Raw genomic sequence first — 16215 nt, forward strand, 5'->3', positions numbered from 1 at the left:
ATTCTGAACATAGGTTAAGTTTAGGTTGCAGGGAGTTGGAGAGAATTGTACTTAATTATCTATTTCTAAGACAAAATAGGAAACAATGTATCAAGAAGCAGGGGAGAGTGGCTGGGAAAGACACTGGGAGACAGAGCAGATAGGGCTCCTCTGTAGGCTGAACCACGTCAAGGGAGAGGCAAGTTGACGACCTTGGTGAGTACAAGAAGTGGGAGGCCGGGTCATTTGCTGAAAAGGTATTTATTTTATTGGCCACTCTTCTCACATGACAAAATTCCACACACAATCTATAACAAAATCACATTTAGTATATTAAAATTAACACTTCAAATATATATTAAATAATTATTACATAAGTCTCTCACAGGTATCATTTTATTCCTTTGAATATAAACCAAAGCTGAAATAGTCTCTTGATCTAATTTGGGATTTTTAAAGACTAACATTTACATTGAATCTGTGCTGCTCTTAATCACAGAAAATTACTGGAAATACAGTCGGCATTTAACCTATATTTGATTCCAAAGTTAACACACAGTCACTTTTGAGCCATGAAATTTGTATCTAGTGACAAAAGAAGTCCGTCACAAGGATGCATGCTGACTAATGCCACCGAAGAACTTCCAATCAAAGGCTATCTGAGATGAGTTATTTCCAACCAAGGAGACTCAGAGTCCTGCAGCCTATAAATTGAGCTGTAGAAGATGACATTTCTAACATTTCAAAACACTTAATAGAAACCCGGAGTCTAACCTTCTGAAGACTTGGAGCTACTTTACAGATTTTTCAGTCTGTGTGTACACGTTCCTACGCATGTGCGGGCATATATGTGTAGCGCCCAGAGCATCACCTTGACGGTTGTTCCTCAGTTGCTGTCCATCTCCTTGGACAAGAGTCTCTCTTTGGTGTGCAACTCACCAATTAGGATACACAGGCTTACCAGTGAACCCCAGGGATCCTCCGATCTCTGCCTCCCTGGCACTGGGATTGCAAGTACTGGTCACCCACACATGATTGTCATCTGGGATGTGTTGATTGAATTCACTTTTTGCACTTGCCATACAAGCATTTTACCAACTGAGTTATCTCTCTATCCCATATAATTCTTGACTTTTAAAAAATTCAATGGGGGGAGGTGTCACTTTTCAGAAATTCCATTGAATCTTTGCAACTTACATGTACAATATATCAATCAGTATTTAATCAGTGCTTTAAAAGAAAAAAGAAAAAACCTTCTGAAGTGTGCACCTGAGATGGGGGAACCATAAAAGCTTGAAATAATTGGTAGTGGAAAATGTTGAGATAAACATAGTTGAATTCTATCTTATAAGGACATTGGAGGGTAATGGATATTGCCACGGTAGCATCATGATTAATAAGAGAGTCAGCATTAGGATTTACTAATTTCAAAAAAAATTCTCTAATCTGTTGTCTTCTTGGATGTTGAGCATTGCGTTTTGGTTCGGTGCTTCATGTACATAGCATTCCAAAGCTGGTGCTTTACAGTCCCGAGGAGGTGGTGAGGAGTGTGTTTCAATGGGGAGCCTCAGGCCAACCACTGGAATTTATTGCCTTGTGTTCCTTCCGCTAAACAACTTTCTAGTAAAGTGGGTATAAACATCACTAGGTCCTTCAGAAGCAGTTGACCACAAAACACAAAACATCTCCTAGAGGCCTCACAGTAAGGAGCTACAGTAAAAGGAGAGTGAGCATCAAGGTTCTTTCTCACAGTGTTCACAACTGTCTCCCTCCATTTTTCTAGTTAACAATGGTATCTAAACAGAGTCCAGGATTCAACCATGAATCTACAAAAGAAGACTTCCTTTAGACTCTTTTACAGGTTACTCTTAGATGTGCATACAGAATGTAAAGCATGCTTAGTGAATGATTGACTTGACTTCCCAGGGAACAGAGAGGGAACACTTCGAGACTAATGTATCACTGCTATGTTGTCTTTCAGAAACTAGAGGAGCTAGCTCCGCCTTTTCTGGGTAGGTAATTTGAACAAGCGCTGGAAGGGCAGCGCGAGCAATAGGTTGTCTTCTTGTGGGATTAAAAATAAGAATCCCTGCTGTATAGTCTTCTTTCTTCTTCCTCTGGGATGGCTTTCTTTCTTTTATTTTATTTCTTTGAAAAGGGTTAGGGCAGGGGAAGAGTCTCTAATGGTTGTCTAAAAAATAGTGCCTTCATAAGCATACCTGAAGTAAAATGGGATCCTTAAGCCAGATGTGGTGGCTCATGTCTGTTGTCAAAGCACTAGGGAGGCTGAGGCCGGAAGATGGCCTGAACTGCAAAGTAAGAGCCCCCTGCACAAAAGAAATTGAAAATTGAAAAGAAAGGAGATAAATTCTTATATCTCACTGCCAATCTTCTGAAATAGTAAAGAGTTCATTTTCTGAGTTTAAAATTTCAAATTTTTATAAAGAGATTGAAATTTCATTTTGTACATTCATTTTTTTCTATGATACCCAAGAACATTCCAATTAAAATTCATGTTGGTCACAGCAGAATGAACAGACCCGAGTGCTAGTCATTGTCATAGATGCAACCTGAAAGAAAAGAAAAGAAAACTTTAATTCATTCACTCAGTATTTTTATATGTTTGTGTGTGTGTGTGTGTGTGTGTGTGTATGTGTTCGTGTGTGTGTGCAGGTACATATGCACGTGTTTGTGAAGGATGGAGGACAATCTCTAGCAACATCCTCAGGAACCATGTGCTTTCTCTGAGACGGGGTCTCTTGTTGGTTCCAGTGCCACTAATCAGAGGGAGCCCCAGGGACTGTCTTCCTGTTTCTACCTCTCCAGGACTGGGATTACAAGCACTTGTCATTGTGCCTGTCATTTTCATGTGTGTTCTAGCCAGCAGACTCAGGTCCTCATGACTGCAATAGAAGCTTCACCTACTGAGTCATTCATTCTTCTTGCTCCCTATTAAGGTTTTGGAAACAAGTCTTCATGAAGCCCAGCGGCTCTAGAACTCAATAGGTCCTTAAACAGGACTTTCAGCTCCTGAGCCTCCTGCTTCCATATCCCAAAGTGCTGGCTATGCATCACCACATCTGGCCACAAAAATTTAAATACAGATTATATACAACATGCCCTAAGAGTTTAAAGTTAGAAATCTGGAAAATTCAATCTCTCCTAAATTAAAATTTAGAAAAAAGTAAAACTTATTTTATATTAAGAAGACAAAACTAGTTAAGCAAGATGCGATATATATGTGATATATTTCACCTTCTGTACTGGCTAGTTTATGTCAATTTGACACAAGCTAGAGTCAACACAGAGGAGGGAGCCTCAGTTGACAAACCTCCTCCATAAGATTGCAGGCAAGCCTGCAGAACATTTTCTTAATTAGCGATTGTAGGGAGCAGGCCCAGCCTATTGTGGGTGGTGCCATCCCTGGGCTGGTCATCCTGGGTTCTACAAGAAAGCAGGCTGAGTAAGCTATTGGGTGCAAATCGGTAGGCAGCACCCCTCCATGGCCTCTGCATCAGCTTCTGTCTGCAGGCTTCTGTCTTGCTTGAGTTCCTGTCCTGACTTCCTTTAATCATGAATTATGATGTGGAAGTGTAAGCCTAATAAACCCCTTTTTCCCCAACTTGCTTTTGGTCATGGTGTTTCATGACGACAGCAATAGAAACCCTAACTAAGACACCTTCATTGACAGCCCTGTTTCAACAACATTCCTAGACAGATTTATTCTTTATCAAATGAGACTGAAGATTAATTATTCTGGCAACACATCCCTTTTTGGAAATGAGATTAGTTAAGCACTGACAAGTTTCTTAAGCTAAAGACTAAAAGGTCAGAGCTGGGAGGTGATTATCAGAAAAGCATTTGCTTGCAAGTTACGGGAATAGGTTTGATGCCAGAACTGATGTAAAAAAAAAAAATGACAACAATAAAACCCTGGATGATGCCAGGTATTTTGGCAAACACCTTTATCCCAGCAGTCAAGAAGCAGAGGCTGGTGGAGCTCTGTGAGTTCAAAGCCAGCCTGGTCTAGAGAGCAACTTCCAGGCCAGCAGAAGCTATGTAGTGAGACCTTTTCTCAAACAAAACAAAACAAAACAAAACGAAACAAAACACACACACACACTCTCTCTCTCTCTCTCTCTCTCTCTCTCTCTCTCTCTCTCTCTCTCTCTCACACACACACACACACACACACACAAGCAAACTCACACACACACACACAAGCACACACATTCACATACACACACACCAGCCATGGCTGTCTTATACTTCTCATTCTGGAGAATATATACGCTTTTATTTTGACTTAATTTCCTAACCGTGTGTGAAGATGAACCACCCTCTCTCTGCGACACTAGACCATTACTTTTCCTCACATTTTAAAGGAACTTAAACTCTGATCATATCTGAGGGCTCTAAGTCAGCAAGCTGTTTTCTCGGTTACCGTGGTGGGAGCTGCGCAAGCAAGACTTACCGTCAGCAATGTCATCATAGATCTCTCCATCACTGCAAACACAGAAAAACCACAGTTTTTATTGTGTAGAGAATATCTTCCCAACATTACTATTTAGAAGCTAGCAGTAATAGGATTGCCGTATATCAGAACCACGAGAGGTAAAGCAAGGCTATGATGTGCACATGTAAGTGGACAAAGATTTTTACATCAATCTCTAGCTCTTCTTTTCCTGGCTTTATTGACTTCTATTTCATTCTACAAACGGAATAATAGACACATGTTTGGAGAGCACAGATCGTACCCTACTTTGAGCACTGCCACGGGCATAGTCCCCCTGAATCCCTAAGAACTGGGTACAGAACTAAACAAACTGAACTGCCAAGGTGAAACCCGCATCCAGGAGCCTCAGTCCAAAAGTACAATGAATTTAGACAGTTACTATTACTAGATCTATACCTTTACTTGAGTTTCAAATGTTTCAAACTTTAAATGAATGCAATATATTTGGCATGGAAAATGGCTATATTGTTTTCACGTGTTTCTGGTTATGGTGCATAAATATCAAGTTTAAAGTATTTAAATACTAACTATGGAATATATAATCATAGAATTTTCTTATACTACTTATTGTGAAGATCACATCCACTGCAGTAATTTTGGCTACTTTTATACGCTTTCAGGTTTTGCTTAGCCCTGCAGCTTTATGAAATATTTCATTAACAAACACTGAGTTGTTCTTATATGCTGGGAGACAACTATGAGTCAGATGTAAGCTTTGATTGTAAGGGTGCATAATCTAATGAGGGATTGATAAACAATATAATAATATATTATAATTATGACCATAATCTTGAAATGGAGGATGCAGTGCCCGGCTTCAGAGCTGTGAGGAAGCTGCATCACTTAGGGTGAACATGCTCTTGGTTCCTGCCCTATCTCTGGGCTTTATCAGAGCATCAGCAGCAGGTCCCTTGTTTCTGCCTCCTGGGGCAGATGCTGTGAGCTCCCTATGTCTTCTGTTTGGATCCTGTCTCTGAGGCAGAAGGAGCATTTGGCTAGTGGAAATCTGATGTGAATGCAGAGGACAGATTTTTCTGCTGTTTATTCCACAAATGTTTATTGATGTATGCATTTTAACAGGTAGTGAGTCAATAGTCACTGAGTGTCCTTTCTCCGTTTTCTTTTAACCATCCTGCAATTATCACAGATGAAGATGTGCTCCTAGCTGTGACACATTCTTCCCAGAAAATCTGCATCTTTCTTAGAACAAAGCCTCTCAGATATCCTGTGCCCACCACTGTAATACAATATGCTGAAGAAAACACAGATGTTAGGGCCATTTCCCTGTCTGTTCTCTATTGGTCCGCTGGCAGAACTCTTAATATGCAATGGCCTATTCACATGGCTGTCCTGCTGCTTATGGCAAACGGGTTGTGAATCCTTGATTCTTTCATTATGTCAGTTTTTACAAATATAGTGGGGTTAATTTTCTGCTCTGGGTGTCTTGCTGCAGAATCTTAAAGTGTTTTAGAGGAATCCAAGGGCTTACAAGTACCAGGCTGTGACAGACGGTGAAAAGGTCTTATTCATAAGAATACAAGAGTCACTGATTGCTATCTCTTTTGAGGGGGCATGCTGTCAATAAGGCAACATAAGAGTATGTGAGTATAGAAAAATCTTCAGTTAGGAGCTAAACCATGAGCTATTAACTGATGATATTAGTACCTACGACACACACCATTTGACTCTAGTTCTGTTCTAATACTATAATAATTAATAAACAAGATGCAAACAATTAGTAGAAAAAGTAGTGTTTTCCCTGTGTGTCTTCAGGGTTTGCTGAACAGACAGCTCAATGAGTATATAAGACTATTCACCATGAGTGAGCCAGACTTCCTTCCTAACTCAGATGAGCATATTCAGCGTTGTTATTGGTACTACTATATTGAAACAAATATAATACATTGCTCAATCCATGCCATTCTGGAAATGACTCCTTAAGGAAAACGGAAGATTCTCTTAACAAGTACAGTAATAATAGAAGAAAATGATGGCCTTACTTGTCCACCAGGTAACTCCGAAGAACATAGCCATCTATAAAGGGAAAGAGAAAATGTATTTAATTCCAGATAGAGCTTTGAAAGTTATTTAATGTCTAGTTCCAAAAGTTGACATACAAGGGAATAATTATAATAAGATAGAATACCAAGGGACTGGAGAGAGGACTCAGATATTAAGGGCCCCTTCTTATCCACAGCACACAATTTGATGCCCAGAATCACATCAAATAACTCATAACTGCCCATAACTCCAGTTCCAGGGGATCTTATGCCCTATTCTGGACTCTTCAGGTACCCACTCATGACACAGCCACACAGACAGATTTTTTAAAATCTTTAAGAAGATAATATATTGAATAATTATATCTATATAGAACATGCTCAGAGGGTAATTTGATCACGGTTATGCCCGCATTACCCACAATTATTTCCCCTCCTCTTACCATCTATCACTGATTTCTCCCCTAACCTACGTTTTTCTTTTTATTAATTTTTTAAAGACAGCAAAAAGGTAACGTCACTATGGTATTTTCACACATAAAGCCTTACATTTTTGTCTAATTTGTTTCCTTCTCTGGCTGCCTTCCTTGTGTCTCCTGCCCTTCTCTTGATGATTTCCTCCCTTCTTCCAAAGAGTCTCCCTTCTGTTTTCTGGCCACACGAATTCCATTACCCTTTTCCTTCCTCCAAGGTCCCCCTTTCCCCTCCTTTCTTTTCCTAGGCCTCCCTCCCACATACACATTTAGATATCGGTTCTACATATGAGAGAAAACATGTGGCATTTGTCTTTCTGAATTGGGTTTACTTTGTTTAATATAATCATTTTGAGGTCAGAAGATGACTGGCAGAAATCTGTCCTCTTCTATGTGAGTTGCAGGGATTGAACTCAGGTTGCCAGGCCTTAGCAGTATACACACCAAGTTATGACCTGTTGATATAGACTAGACCTTCTTCTAATATTAATGTCTTCATTAAAAAGATCCCCAGGAATATTATGAGAAATAAAGTTTGTGAAATGAAAACTAAAGATGATTTAACCTCCTTTTTGATGATTAAGATTATTATTTGCTGATGCTTTTAGGTAATTCACTTTTCAATTAAATTACTTTCAATTTAAAGCACAATTATGATAAAAAAAAAACTCGCAGACCTGGTCAAACCACTACTAACAGTCCCTTACATAGTCAAAGTTAATAATTAATAATACACAGCTTAATTATGTCACCTTTATGAGTTAATTAACTCATAAAAGCTATATTCTCTTATACTTTCAAACTCTTGGCATATTCCACCTTATATCTCCCTTGCTCAGGAGTTCTACATAACATCTTTATCTTCTGTTATGATTCCTTTGCAGATACTATTGTTTAATTCTGGTTTTTTCTCTCTCCCTCTCTCTGTCTCTTTTTCGCTGTGCATATGTGAGGGGAGGAAGGGAGGTATCAATGACTGAATGTTTAGGAAAATGTAAGTGGTTACATGTGGGATGAGGCTGTCCCACCCTATTTTAGTTCTTTGGTCATGTGATGGTGTAGGGCTCACTAACTATAAAACCACTTACATGGTGTTTTTACAGGATCACTGACTTTTAACGTCACATAGGCCTTGCTGTCTAGCACTTTCAAGTGCTAAGACTGTATTCTATTCAAGGATGGCTCATGATAGAGTCAAAAAGTGACTTCCCATGGATTGCCATGTAATCTTGGCAGTATAGTTCCCAGAAATTCTTTTTTTTTTATACAGGAAGAAAATGTTCTCATTGTTCACATGGTTCATGTTCACTTACCAATATGAGATATTCATAGAAAATACAAAAGAACCCGCAAAACAAAACAAAGTCATGGTTATGGTGTAGAACTGTCTCTATGTTTAGCCTTGCATTATTAGGAAGCTGATGTGCCCAGGATTCTCACATGACACATAAAGTTGTTATTTGGAAGACTCCTGCTCACAGAGCAGAGCACAGTGGCTGGAACAAATGTCTTGGGATATGTGGTGGGGTACAATAGTTAGGAATGTAACATCCATCCCCCATATGTGCCAGTCCGTTTCCTCCTAAAATGTTGGCTTGCCATGGGCTAGCTGTGTCCCAGGACTAACAACCCACCTGTGAGAGGACATTAGACATATGGAATTTCCAAGGACATAGATAATAGCCTTGAAAAAATAGAAATTAACTTGCTTTTGTAGTTTTTAATTTTTCCTTAATTGAAATAGCATCTATTGCCTGTTTACTGCATGTGTTGTATTTGCAGAAAATAAAGTTAAGCTGCTGAATTTGGCCTCCCACAGTTAAAAACATATAATCATATTGTGTGGACTTGCTCAGGCAAGTGAATTTATTATTTTGGTTTTCACAAGAACTAATCTTTCTCCTCTCTCTCTCTCTCTCTCTCTCTCTCTCTCTCTCTCTCTCTCTCTCTCTCTCTCTCTCTCTTTCTCTCCTCTCTGTATTGTTTCTGAGTCTTTCTACCATAATGACTTGAAACATTTTATTCATTCATTCATTCAATTTAATTTTTACTACTTTTGAGGTGAGTTTTCACTACATTGCCCAGGCTGTCCTTGAACTCCTGGTTTCAAGTGCTGTTCCTCAGTCAGTCTCCCAAATATTGGGATTTTAGGTGTGTGCTAACACAGCTGGTCCAGACTGACTTTTGAAGTTTCTGAATAAATTTTTTGCAATGAGCATGTTTTGTTAAAAAAAAAAAAACAAAGCAAAAAATTATTAACTAGCTTTCTTGACAGTGTCCAGCTCTCAGAAATCTCTTTCTCTGATGCCTAAAGGAAACAGAACATTATAGCCCAAATAACTCCTTTTTCATGCCTCAGTTTTTTTTCTTTCTTTTTTTGTAGGAAGTTTTCTCCAGTGACAGGAGGTGGGAAAACTCTCAGCTCATGAGCATCAGATTGTAGAACGTATGCAAATATTAGCTAGCAATTTTAAACTTTTGAGAATGTGCCAGAAATATATATATATATATATATTTAAGATGTCACTGCCTACACAGTTCACACTTGCCGAGTGTCTCTGGGTGGGACCCGACTGAATTAATAATGTCTACACTTGAGGCCTTTGCTCTACATAGCGACAAAGAGATTGTCCTTTGTGCTTTAACCTCTTGTTTGCTCGCTATAAACCTTAGGTCGCGTTCTTTTCTGTGGTAGCTTGAAGAAGAACAGAGAGGGAGGAAAATATTAGTCATGCTGGTGCAGAACTGCAAAACACCATTGCTGGTCAGGAGAAGATGTAAAAATAAGGAAGGAACAGATTTAGAGTCCTTAATGATTCACAAACCAACAGTGCTTATCAGGCCAAGCCTGAAAACTGTCTACTAACCAGTCAAACTATTCAGCAGACATTTATGTGAGTGTTTATGTAGGACTTTTATCTGGTTGGTGCACTAGACATCTAGAGCGTTCCTTTGAATCTACCCAGCCCCACTCCAAGTTTGAAACACTATATCAGTGCTGACAATCCAACATCAAGAACACTTCCTTGAGCTTCTGCGTGAGCTCGAAGCCTAAGAAGAGCAGCAAATTCATGAAACAAACCACTCAGAAGTCAAAGCAGTGCAGCTGGGGAGAGACGCAGCCTGCTCGGGTAGCTGGGAGTAAGGAGTAAGGATACTTCCAATTTAAGATGGTCACTGAGTTGTTTTTAATGGACAGTTATGCATTCCAAGTCAAAGAAAGTAGCACAGTGGGATGAACCAGCATAATTTATTCAGGGAATGACAAACATGTCCTTTACTTTTGGATGCCCCTGCTAGACAGCAAACTGCAGTTGCTGTCTGTGAGGTTGGATCACGAAGGGCGTTTAGTATATACTATCCTAAAGACAGTGTGGGCTCTTGGAAACATTTGGCTCACATAGGAGTGGACTGGCTGAGAATGTGGGAAAGATGGATACCATTTGCAAGGCCATTTGCGAAGACTGAGAGGAGGGAGAGGGATACGTTTCTACAGCAACCATTCCAAGTCCTAGTGAGTGTGTAGAGAATAGATCAGACATGAAGAAAATTAAGAATGGTCAAGGATACCAGCCAAGAAAGGGATTTCATAAATATTATGAAAAGCAGGAAGTTTAGAAAGTCAAAAAATAAAATTAAATAGGCACACCAATTCAATCATTCTGGGATAATAATCTGAAAGTCAGTCTCTAATACTCTTAGTGCCCCTCCCTCTCTAATGACTTGAGTACCCACTGGTTCAAGTTTCTGCCAATATTTAACCATTTGTTCTATTTATGAAGGGCTTTTCTCTACAGTTTCCAGAACTCCCTGTTAGCTTGCTCAACATCCTGAATTCCTTCACACCTTTCTAGGATCGGTTTTTAATCTTTTGTTTAACCTATTGAATACAGACCCAATTTGCTTCCTGCTTGGTGGGCTGGTACCTGGCAGATGACACAGCAGCATTAGAGCTCGATTATTTAGGTGCTGACCATTGGATAACAAGCTTTCCTCACTGCCTTCTCCAACCTTCTCATTTCAAATTTACTTTATTTGACTTTTAACTGTGTCACTTTCAGAGTACCTAGAACTGAAGCAGCTATCAGTGAGTTCAGAAATCACAAAGACACACATTAGTGAGAAAGAAAATTTGCATGAAATTCGTGATTGGAATGCATCCAAAGCTTGTGAAATGTTTCTGCTGTCATTTCAAGCCTGGATTCTGCCACTGAGTAGCTCTCACAAGGTCTACTCACTGTTGTTACAAGAGGACAAGGGAACGCTGAGGACCAGAGAAATAATCTTCCCTAGGGACGAACACACCAATTGGTTATCCAACACCAAGTGGTCAGCCCTGAAAACATGCACACACACAACGTTAACCAGACTGAGCAGATTGTATTTACACACACACACACACACACACACACACCACACACACACACACACACACACACACAAAGAGGCCATGAATTTGAATGAGAGCCGCTAGGGTACTAAGGAAAAGTTGGAGACAAGAAAGATAGGGAGGAAAATGATGTAATTCTAGTATAATCTCAAAGCCTCTTATAGACATTAAAGGAGAATTTATTGATTTCAGCATACCAGGATATCCAGTTTCTTAATATGTCCTACAACCCATAAACCGCAAAACAAAGCGAGTTAGTAGAGATGAGCGATCGCTTCAGCCCACCAACCGTCGGATGTACAGTGTGGCTTCAGCGGGGACTTACATTTGCCTTCTTCGTTCCTGCAGAGAACTTTGGTGTCGTCTGTGCTTTGAATCACTTCAAGCGATTCTCCGGGTTTTATCTGCAGCTCTCTAGCTCCCCACTTTTTAGAAGTTATGGAGGAAGCAACTTTCGTTGAATAGAGAACTCGAATTTCACCGTCATACTGAAATAAATAAACATTGAAATTACTGATATGTATTATTACAGTCATTCATTCATTGACAAATTTATTAAGAAGGTTTGTGTTCTGGACATGCCTGTGGGGGGTTATCTTGAGTTTGTTAATTAATATAGGAAGAACTATGTTACTTATGAGTGGGACTAGTCCCTGGTCAGGGGACGCTGGACTGTATCAAATGGAGAAAACAAGGTACACGCTAGTACGCATGCATGTGTGTCTCTCTGCTTTGTGACTGCAGATGCAATGAGACCAGCCCCATTAAGCTCCTGTCTCTGTGATTTTTCCATGACATACTGTAGCCTTGAACTGTGATCCAAAAGAAACCCCTTGTCCTTCAAGATGCTTTTATCTGGGGATTTTATCGTAGCCATGAGACAACAACTAAGATACCTCATAACCTCACCAACTTCACATAACAAAAATTTATAGGTTATCACTTTACCAAAGGTCAATGGACATCTAAATTTAAATGTTTATCACAGAGTGGAGAATATTAGCATGTATTCTTGCTTGCTTAATTTATTGTAGGAATAAATTTAAATTTACAACGTATTTGAAACAAAGAAAAGTTATGAAAGATAGTGCTAGTATTGTTAACCATACTCTAAAAAGAATATATTTTATCATTTTGAAATTTTTGGATTTTTTTCATCAGTACTTTGATCTCTGAATGGTATTAAATAATACATACCTTAAATTTTTTTCTGAGATCTTTTTCTTCTTTTTCCTGTTTTTTTAGTTTCTTGGGATCTTTTTCTTCTGTTTTTGTCTTTCCAACATTAATTCCTTGACTATGGTAACAGAACATACATAAACCAACACTTTGAGAAACAGAAAATAATAGATCATAGTAGAGACTTAATTCTCTCTTTTTTTTTTTGTTTTGTTTTTAGAGACAGGGTTTCTCTGTGTAGCCTTGGCTGTCCTGGAAATTCCCCTGTAGACTAGACTGATCTTGAACTCATAGAGGTCCACCTGTCTCTGCCTCCCAAATGTTGGGATTAAAGGTATGTGCCACCACCACCCAGCCTGAGACTTAATTCTTAACATTAAAATTTTCAATGGTTTGTTTTTTGTTTTTTGTTTTTCTTCTCCTTTTTTTTTTTTTTTTTTTTTTTTTTTCTTGTGACAAGGACTTACAATATACACTGGAACTCGTTATGTAGACCAAGCTGGCCTCAAACTCACGGAGATCCATCTGCCATCTGCCTCTGCCTTCCAAGTGCTGGGATTAAAGGCATGTGCCACCATTCCCATCATATAATAATAAATTTTTGTTCAATGTTGTTTTTAATTTAGAACTGATTGTTATAATCAATTACAGGTTTCTGACATGTAGAAGGGGTCCATAATTAAATAATACACATGACCTAAGCTGTAAGTGAACGGTCATATTGAACCCATCATAAAACTGAATAAGGTGAAATAGAGCTTCATACCACAGTTTCGTGTGATTAAACCTGTACTTGAGCCCCGTGCATTTTCCAGTTCTTTGTAGAAAGCTGAATGGCAGAGATAATGTTACTAAAAAAGATCAAAATGCTTTTTTAAAGAGCTGAGTTTTTATGGCTTACAAAATGTATCTAACTTAGTATTTTCACATCTGATTAAAATGGAGCTATAAGAGAGGAGATGGAGTTCATTGGGGGAGCATTCACATAGCACACCCTCAACTTGATTCCCGGCAGAGAAATATTACAGAAATAAATGGAGGCAGTGCCGAAGACAGGAAGTGCTGGTCACGAGGGAGCATCTTAAAGATACTAACTAATATATAGTCTATTGTCGAGCTTTATCTTGGAGACTTCATTAAATTGCTCACTGGGAACTAAAATTTCAAGGCAGAGTAGGAAGAAGTGCGGCTGCCTGTAGAAGGGAGGGTTTTTTTTTTTTTAAGTACTAGAATATTTGTGAATAGTGGAAATTTGACACTGATATTTTCATTTTGATTATTTAGAAAAGATTTGCTTGTGGCTTCTTTAAAATGTTTGGTTCATTTTTTTTCTTTCCTTTTAAGCATTTATCTTGTTCACTGTGAAAAGAAGGAGGACCATTCTACCTCGGGTCTTGCATCTATTGCCTTTCATGATCTGGGCACTTTTGAAATTGCTGGCCTAGATTAGATCTGGATGATCAGGGCATGAATGAATGCTGAAAATGCTCCATAAGCTATTTTTGAAAATAACTTGTTCCAAAATAGAATACTGTGTTTAAAATATAGAATTGTTTTAATTTCTGAAAATAAGCAACGGGTAGGAAAAAAGTCATCTTTGATCAAGTTTAATCAGTTGGAGTTTGTTTTCCTCCAAGAAAAGGGCCAGGATAGGATTCTGGGTTCCCGGAGAGCTAGATAGCTCATGGAATGTGGGGGATGTTTCCAGAGTAATATAAGATAGAAAAATGTATTGAAATCCATCAGAGTCAGGCACAATGTACTGGTGGTGAGGAATATTAAGATGAACAATTTACTGAGGGCAGATTTCCCTGTCACAGACAGCTAAGGGGAGGCAGGCCTTCTTTCATCTGTGTTGTTTGTTTTGCCTGCAGAACTTGATTTTCCTTTGTGACCAGTGGCATATTTTGCCTTCGGTTTCTTTGATCTTGATGCTGTTTCTAGTTTAGTAAAACTGGCTTAACGTGGTGAGACTAAATACTTGCCGTTCTCTCATGCATTCTTAAGTACAGCTCAGCAGGCGTGACTCAAATTATTAATGTAAGTTTTGCCCTTTAACTAATCAAGTATACCATTTTTTTTTCATTCATCTCTTTCTTGAGGGCACTGTTGGAGTTCCCTAGCTTTTGCACACAGGTCATTTCACACAGCTATTAAAAAATGAGCAAGCATTTTAGTACATTATCTTCTACCTCAGAAAAATTTTCAAAGCGCCCTCCTTTTGGGCTGATATTAAGTACTTTCCATATGCTTTTAACCTTAACGTTAAATGCAGACCTCAGATAAACTGAAGTTAGTGATCACTGTTTACTTAAAAAACATTGCACAAAACTTTTGAGACTCCCAAAGGACATACATGAAAGTTCTTTTAAGCAACAAATTCTGTAATTTTTCACAAAGGAAACCATTGGTGGAGGGACAGGGAAGAAGAATGATGAGGGCTGAGATAGAAAGGAAGTACATTCAAGGAAAAAATGTTGGAGAAAGGGGTAAAAACAAGAGAGAAGATGAATCATGAAATTACTGTGAACAGAATCTCAAGTATACATTCCCAGTAAATTAGGGAATACAGACAGTAGTGAGTCACCAGCAACCAGCAGAGATTAGTCAGGGAACAGGGGGCAGAACCAGTGTCTGAGGTCCCGAGAAAGGATGGGGAAGGGTAGAGGAGGGGGGGCTAAGGAGAACTTGCTAACAGACCTAGCTCTGAGCTGAGAGCTGTGCTCAGAAATAAGCAGAGCTTGAGCAAAGGGGAGCAGAGACCACATGACCGCACATGGCACACACACACACACCGCGCTGGAGTTTTACTCCAGTCCAATATTGTTGAGTAGTCCCCGCGTCAACATTTCATGGTAACCAAAACGTTTTAATGACCTCATCTCCGCAGGTGGAGCAGGGAAGTCGGAGGCATCCACATCGTCGTAAACTTCTTCTCCCACATCTAATAAGAGACAGATACCAAATATTGAAGTGTCGCTAATTTAAATTTTGATGTGAACATTCAATTATGTTATTAAAATCCAAAGGCTGCTTCCTAGATAGCGAGAGGTTTCTCAGGGACTGTATGCATTTCCATTAAGGGCATTGTCTGCTTCTCATAGGAAGGAAGGGGGGCGTTCTTATCTTACAATCAATAAGTGAACAAAGCAACAATAGAAACCAGTGAATATGAAACAACTATTATTATTTGAGGGGAAAAACCAACAACCCTAGAATAGTGTTGTGGCTATAAAATCCTACAGGTCTAATCAATGGATGACTGGCGAGACTTAAAAACTGTGGCCAAAGAAGTCGACCCTCTTGGCCACTGGCAGCCGAAAGTAGGCAGACATTTTTACGTCACGGATCCTATCTGTATAGCTCTGCGTCAGTCTCCCCCCAATCTGGGTGTGTCATTGATCATTCACCATCTTCTTTTAATGATTTGTTCCATATTAATTTATCGCCTGACAGTGATAGTATGATTGTACTGCCTTCAAAGGAAAAATCTTATTTCTACAGATAATATAAATCAAGTGACGAGAAACAACACCGATAGAAAAGTTGCCATGACTGCTATGGTGGGCTGGATGAGAATGGCCCCAATTCCTGGCTTACGAAGCGCTGGAGATCAAATAGTGCTACCAACTGAGGCATGTCACCAGCTTGACATCCCCTCCTCCTCGCTCTCTCATT

At 39.2% G+C, this 16215-nt stretch overlaps 1 protein-coding gene across 1 annotated transcript in view; it reads right to left on the bottom strand.

Annotated features, from left to right (window-relative positions):
* Window positions 1–2931: 2931 nt before the first annotated feature.
* Fyb1 (FYN binding protein 1) overlaps window positions 2932–16215 on the bottom strand; it is a 125185-nt gene continuing 111901 nt past the window's right edge. Inside the window, exons 14-19 of the mRNA XM_042054675.1 lie at window positions 15415–15481; window positions 12556–12655; window positions 11684–11846; window positions 6496–6529; window positions 4454–4485; window positions 2932–3059 (exon numbers count right to left, since the gene is read on the bottom strand). Of these exons, the coding sequence (XP_041910609.1) occupies window positions 2932–3059; window positions 4454–4485; window positions 6496–6529; window positions 11684–11846; window positions 12556–12655; window positions 15415–15481 (524 nt within the window). The remainder of the gene's footprint in view (window positions 3060–4453; window positions 4486–6495; window positions 6530–11683; window positions 11847–12555; window positions 12656–15414; window positions 15482–16215) is intronic.

Source organism: Arvicola amphibius, chromosome 3 (assembly GCF_903992535.2).
Source record: "Arvicola amphibius chromosome 3, mArvAmp1.2, whole genome shotgun sequence".
Lineage (NCBI taxonomy): Eukaryota > Metazoa > Chordata > Mammalia > Rodentia > Cricetidae > Arvicola > Arvicola amphibius.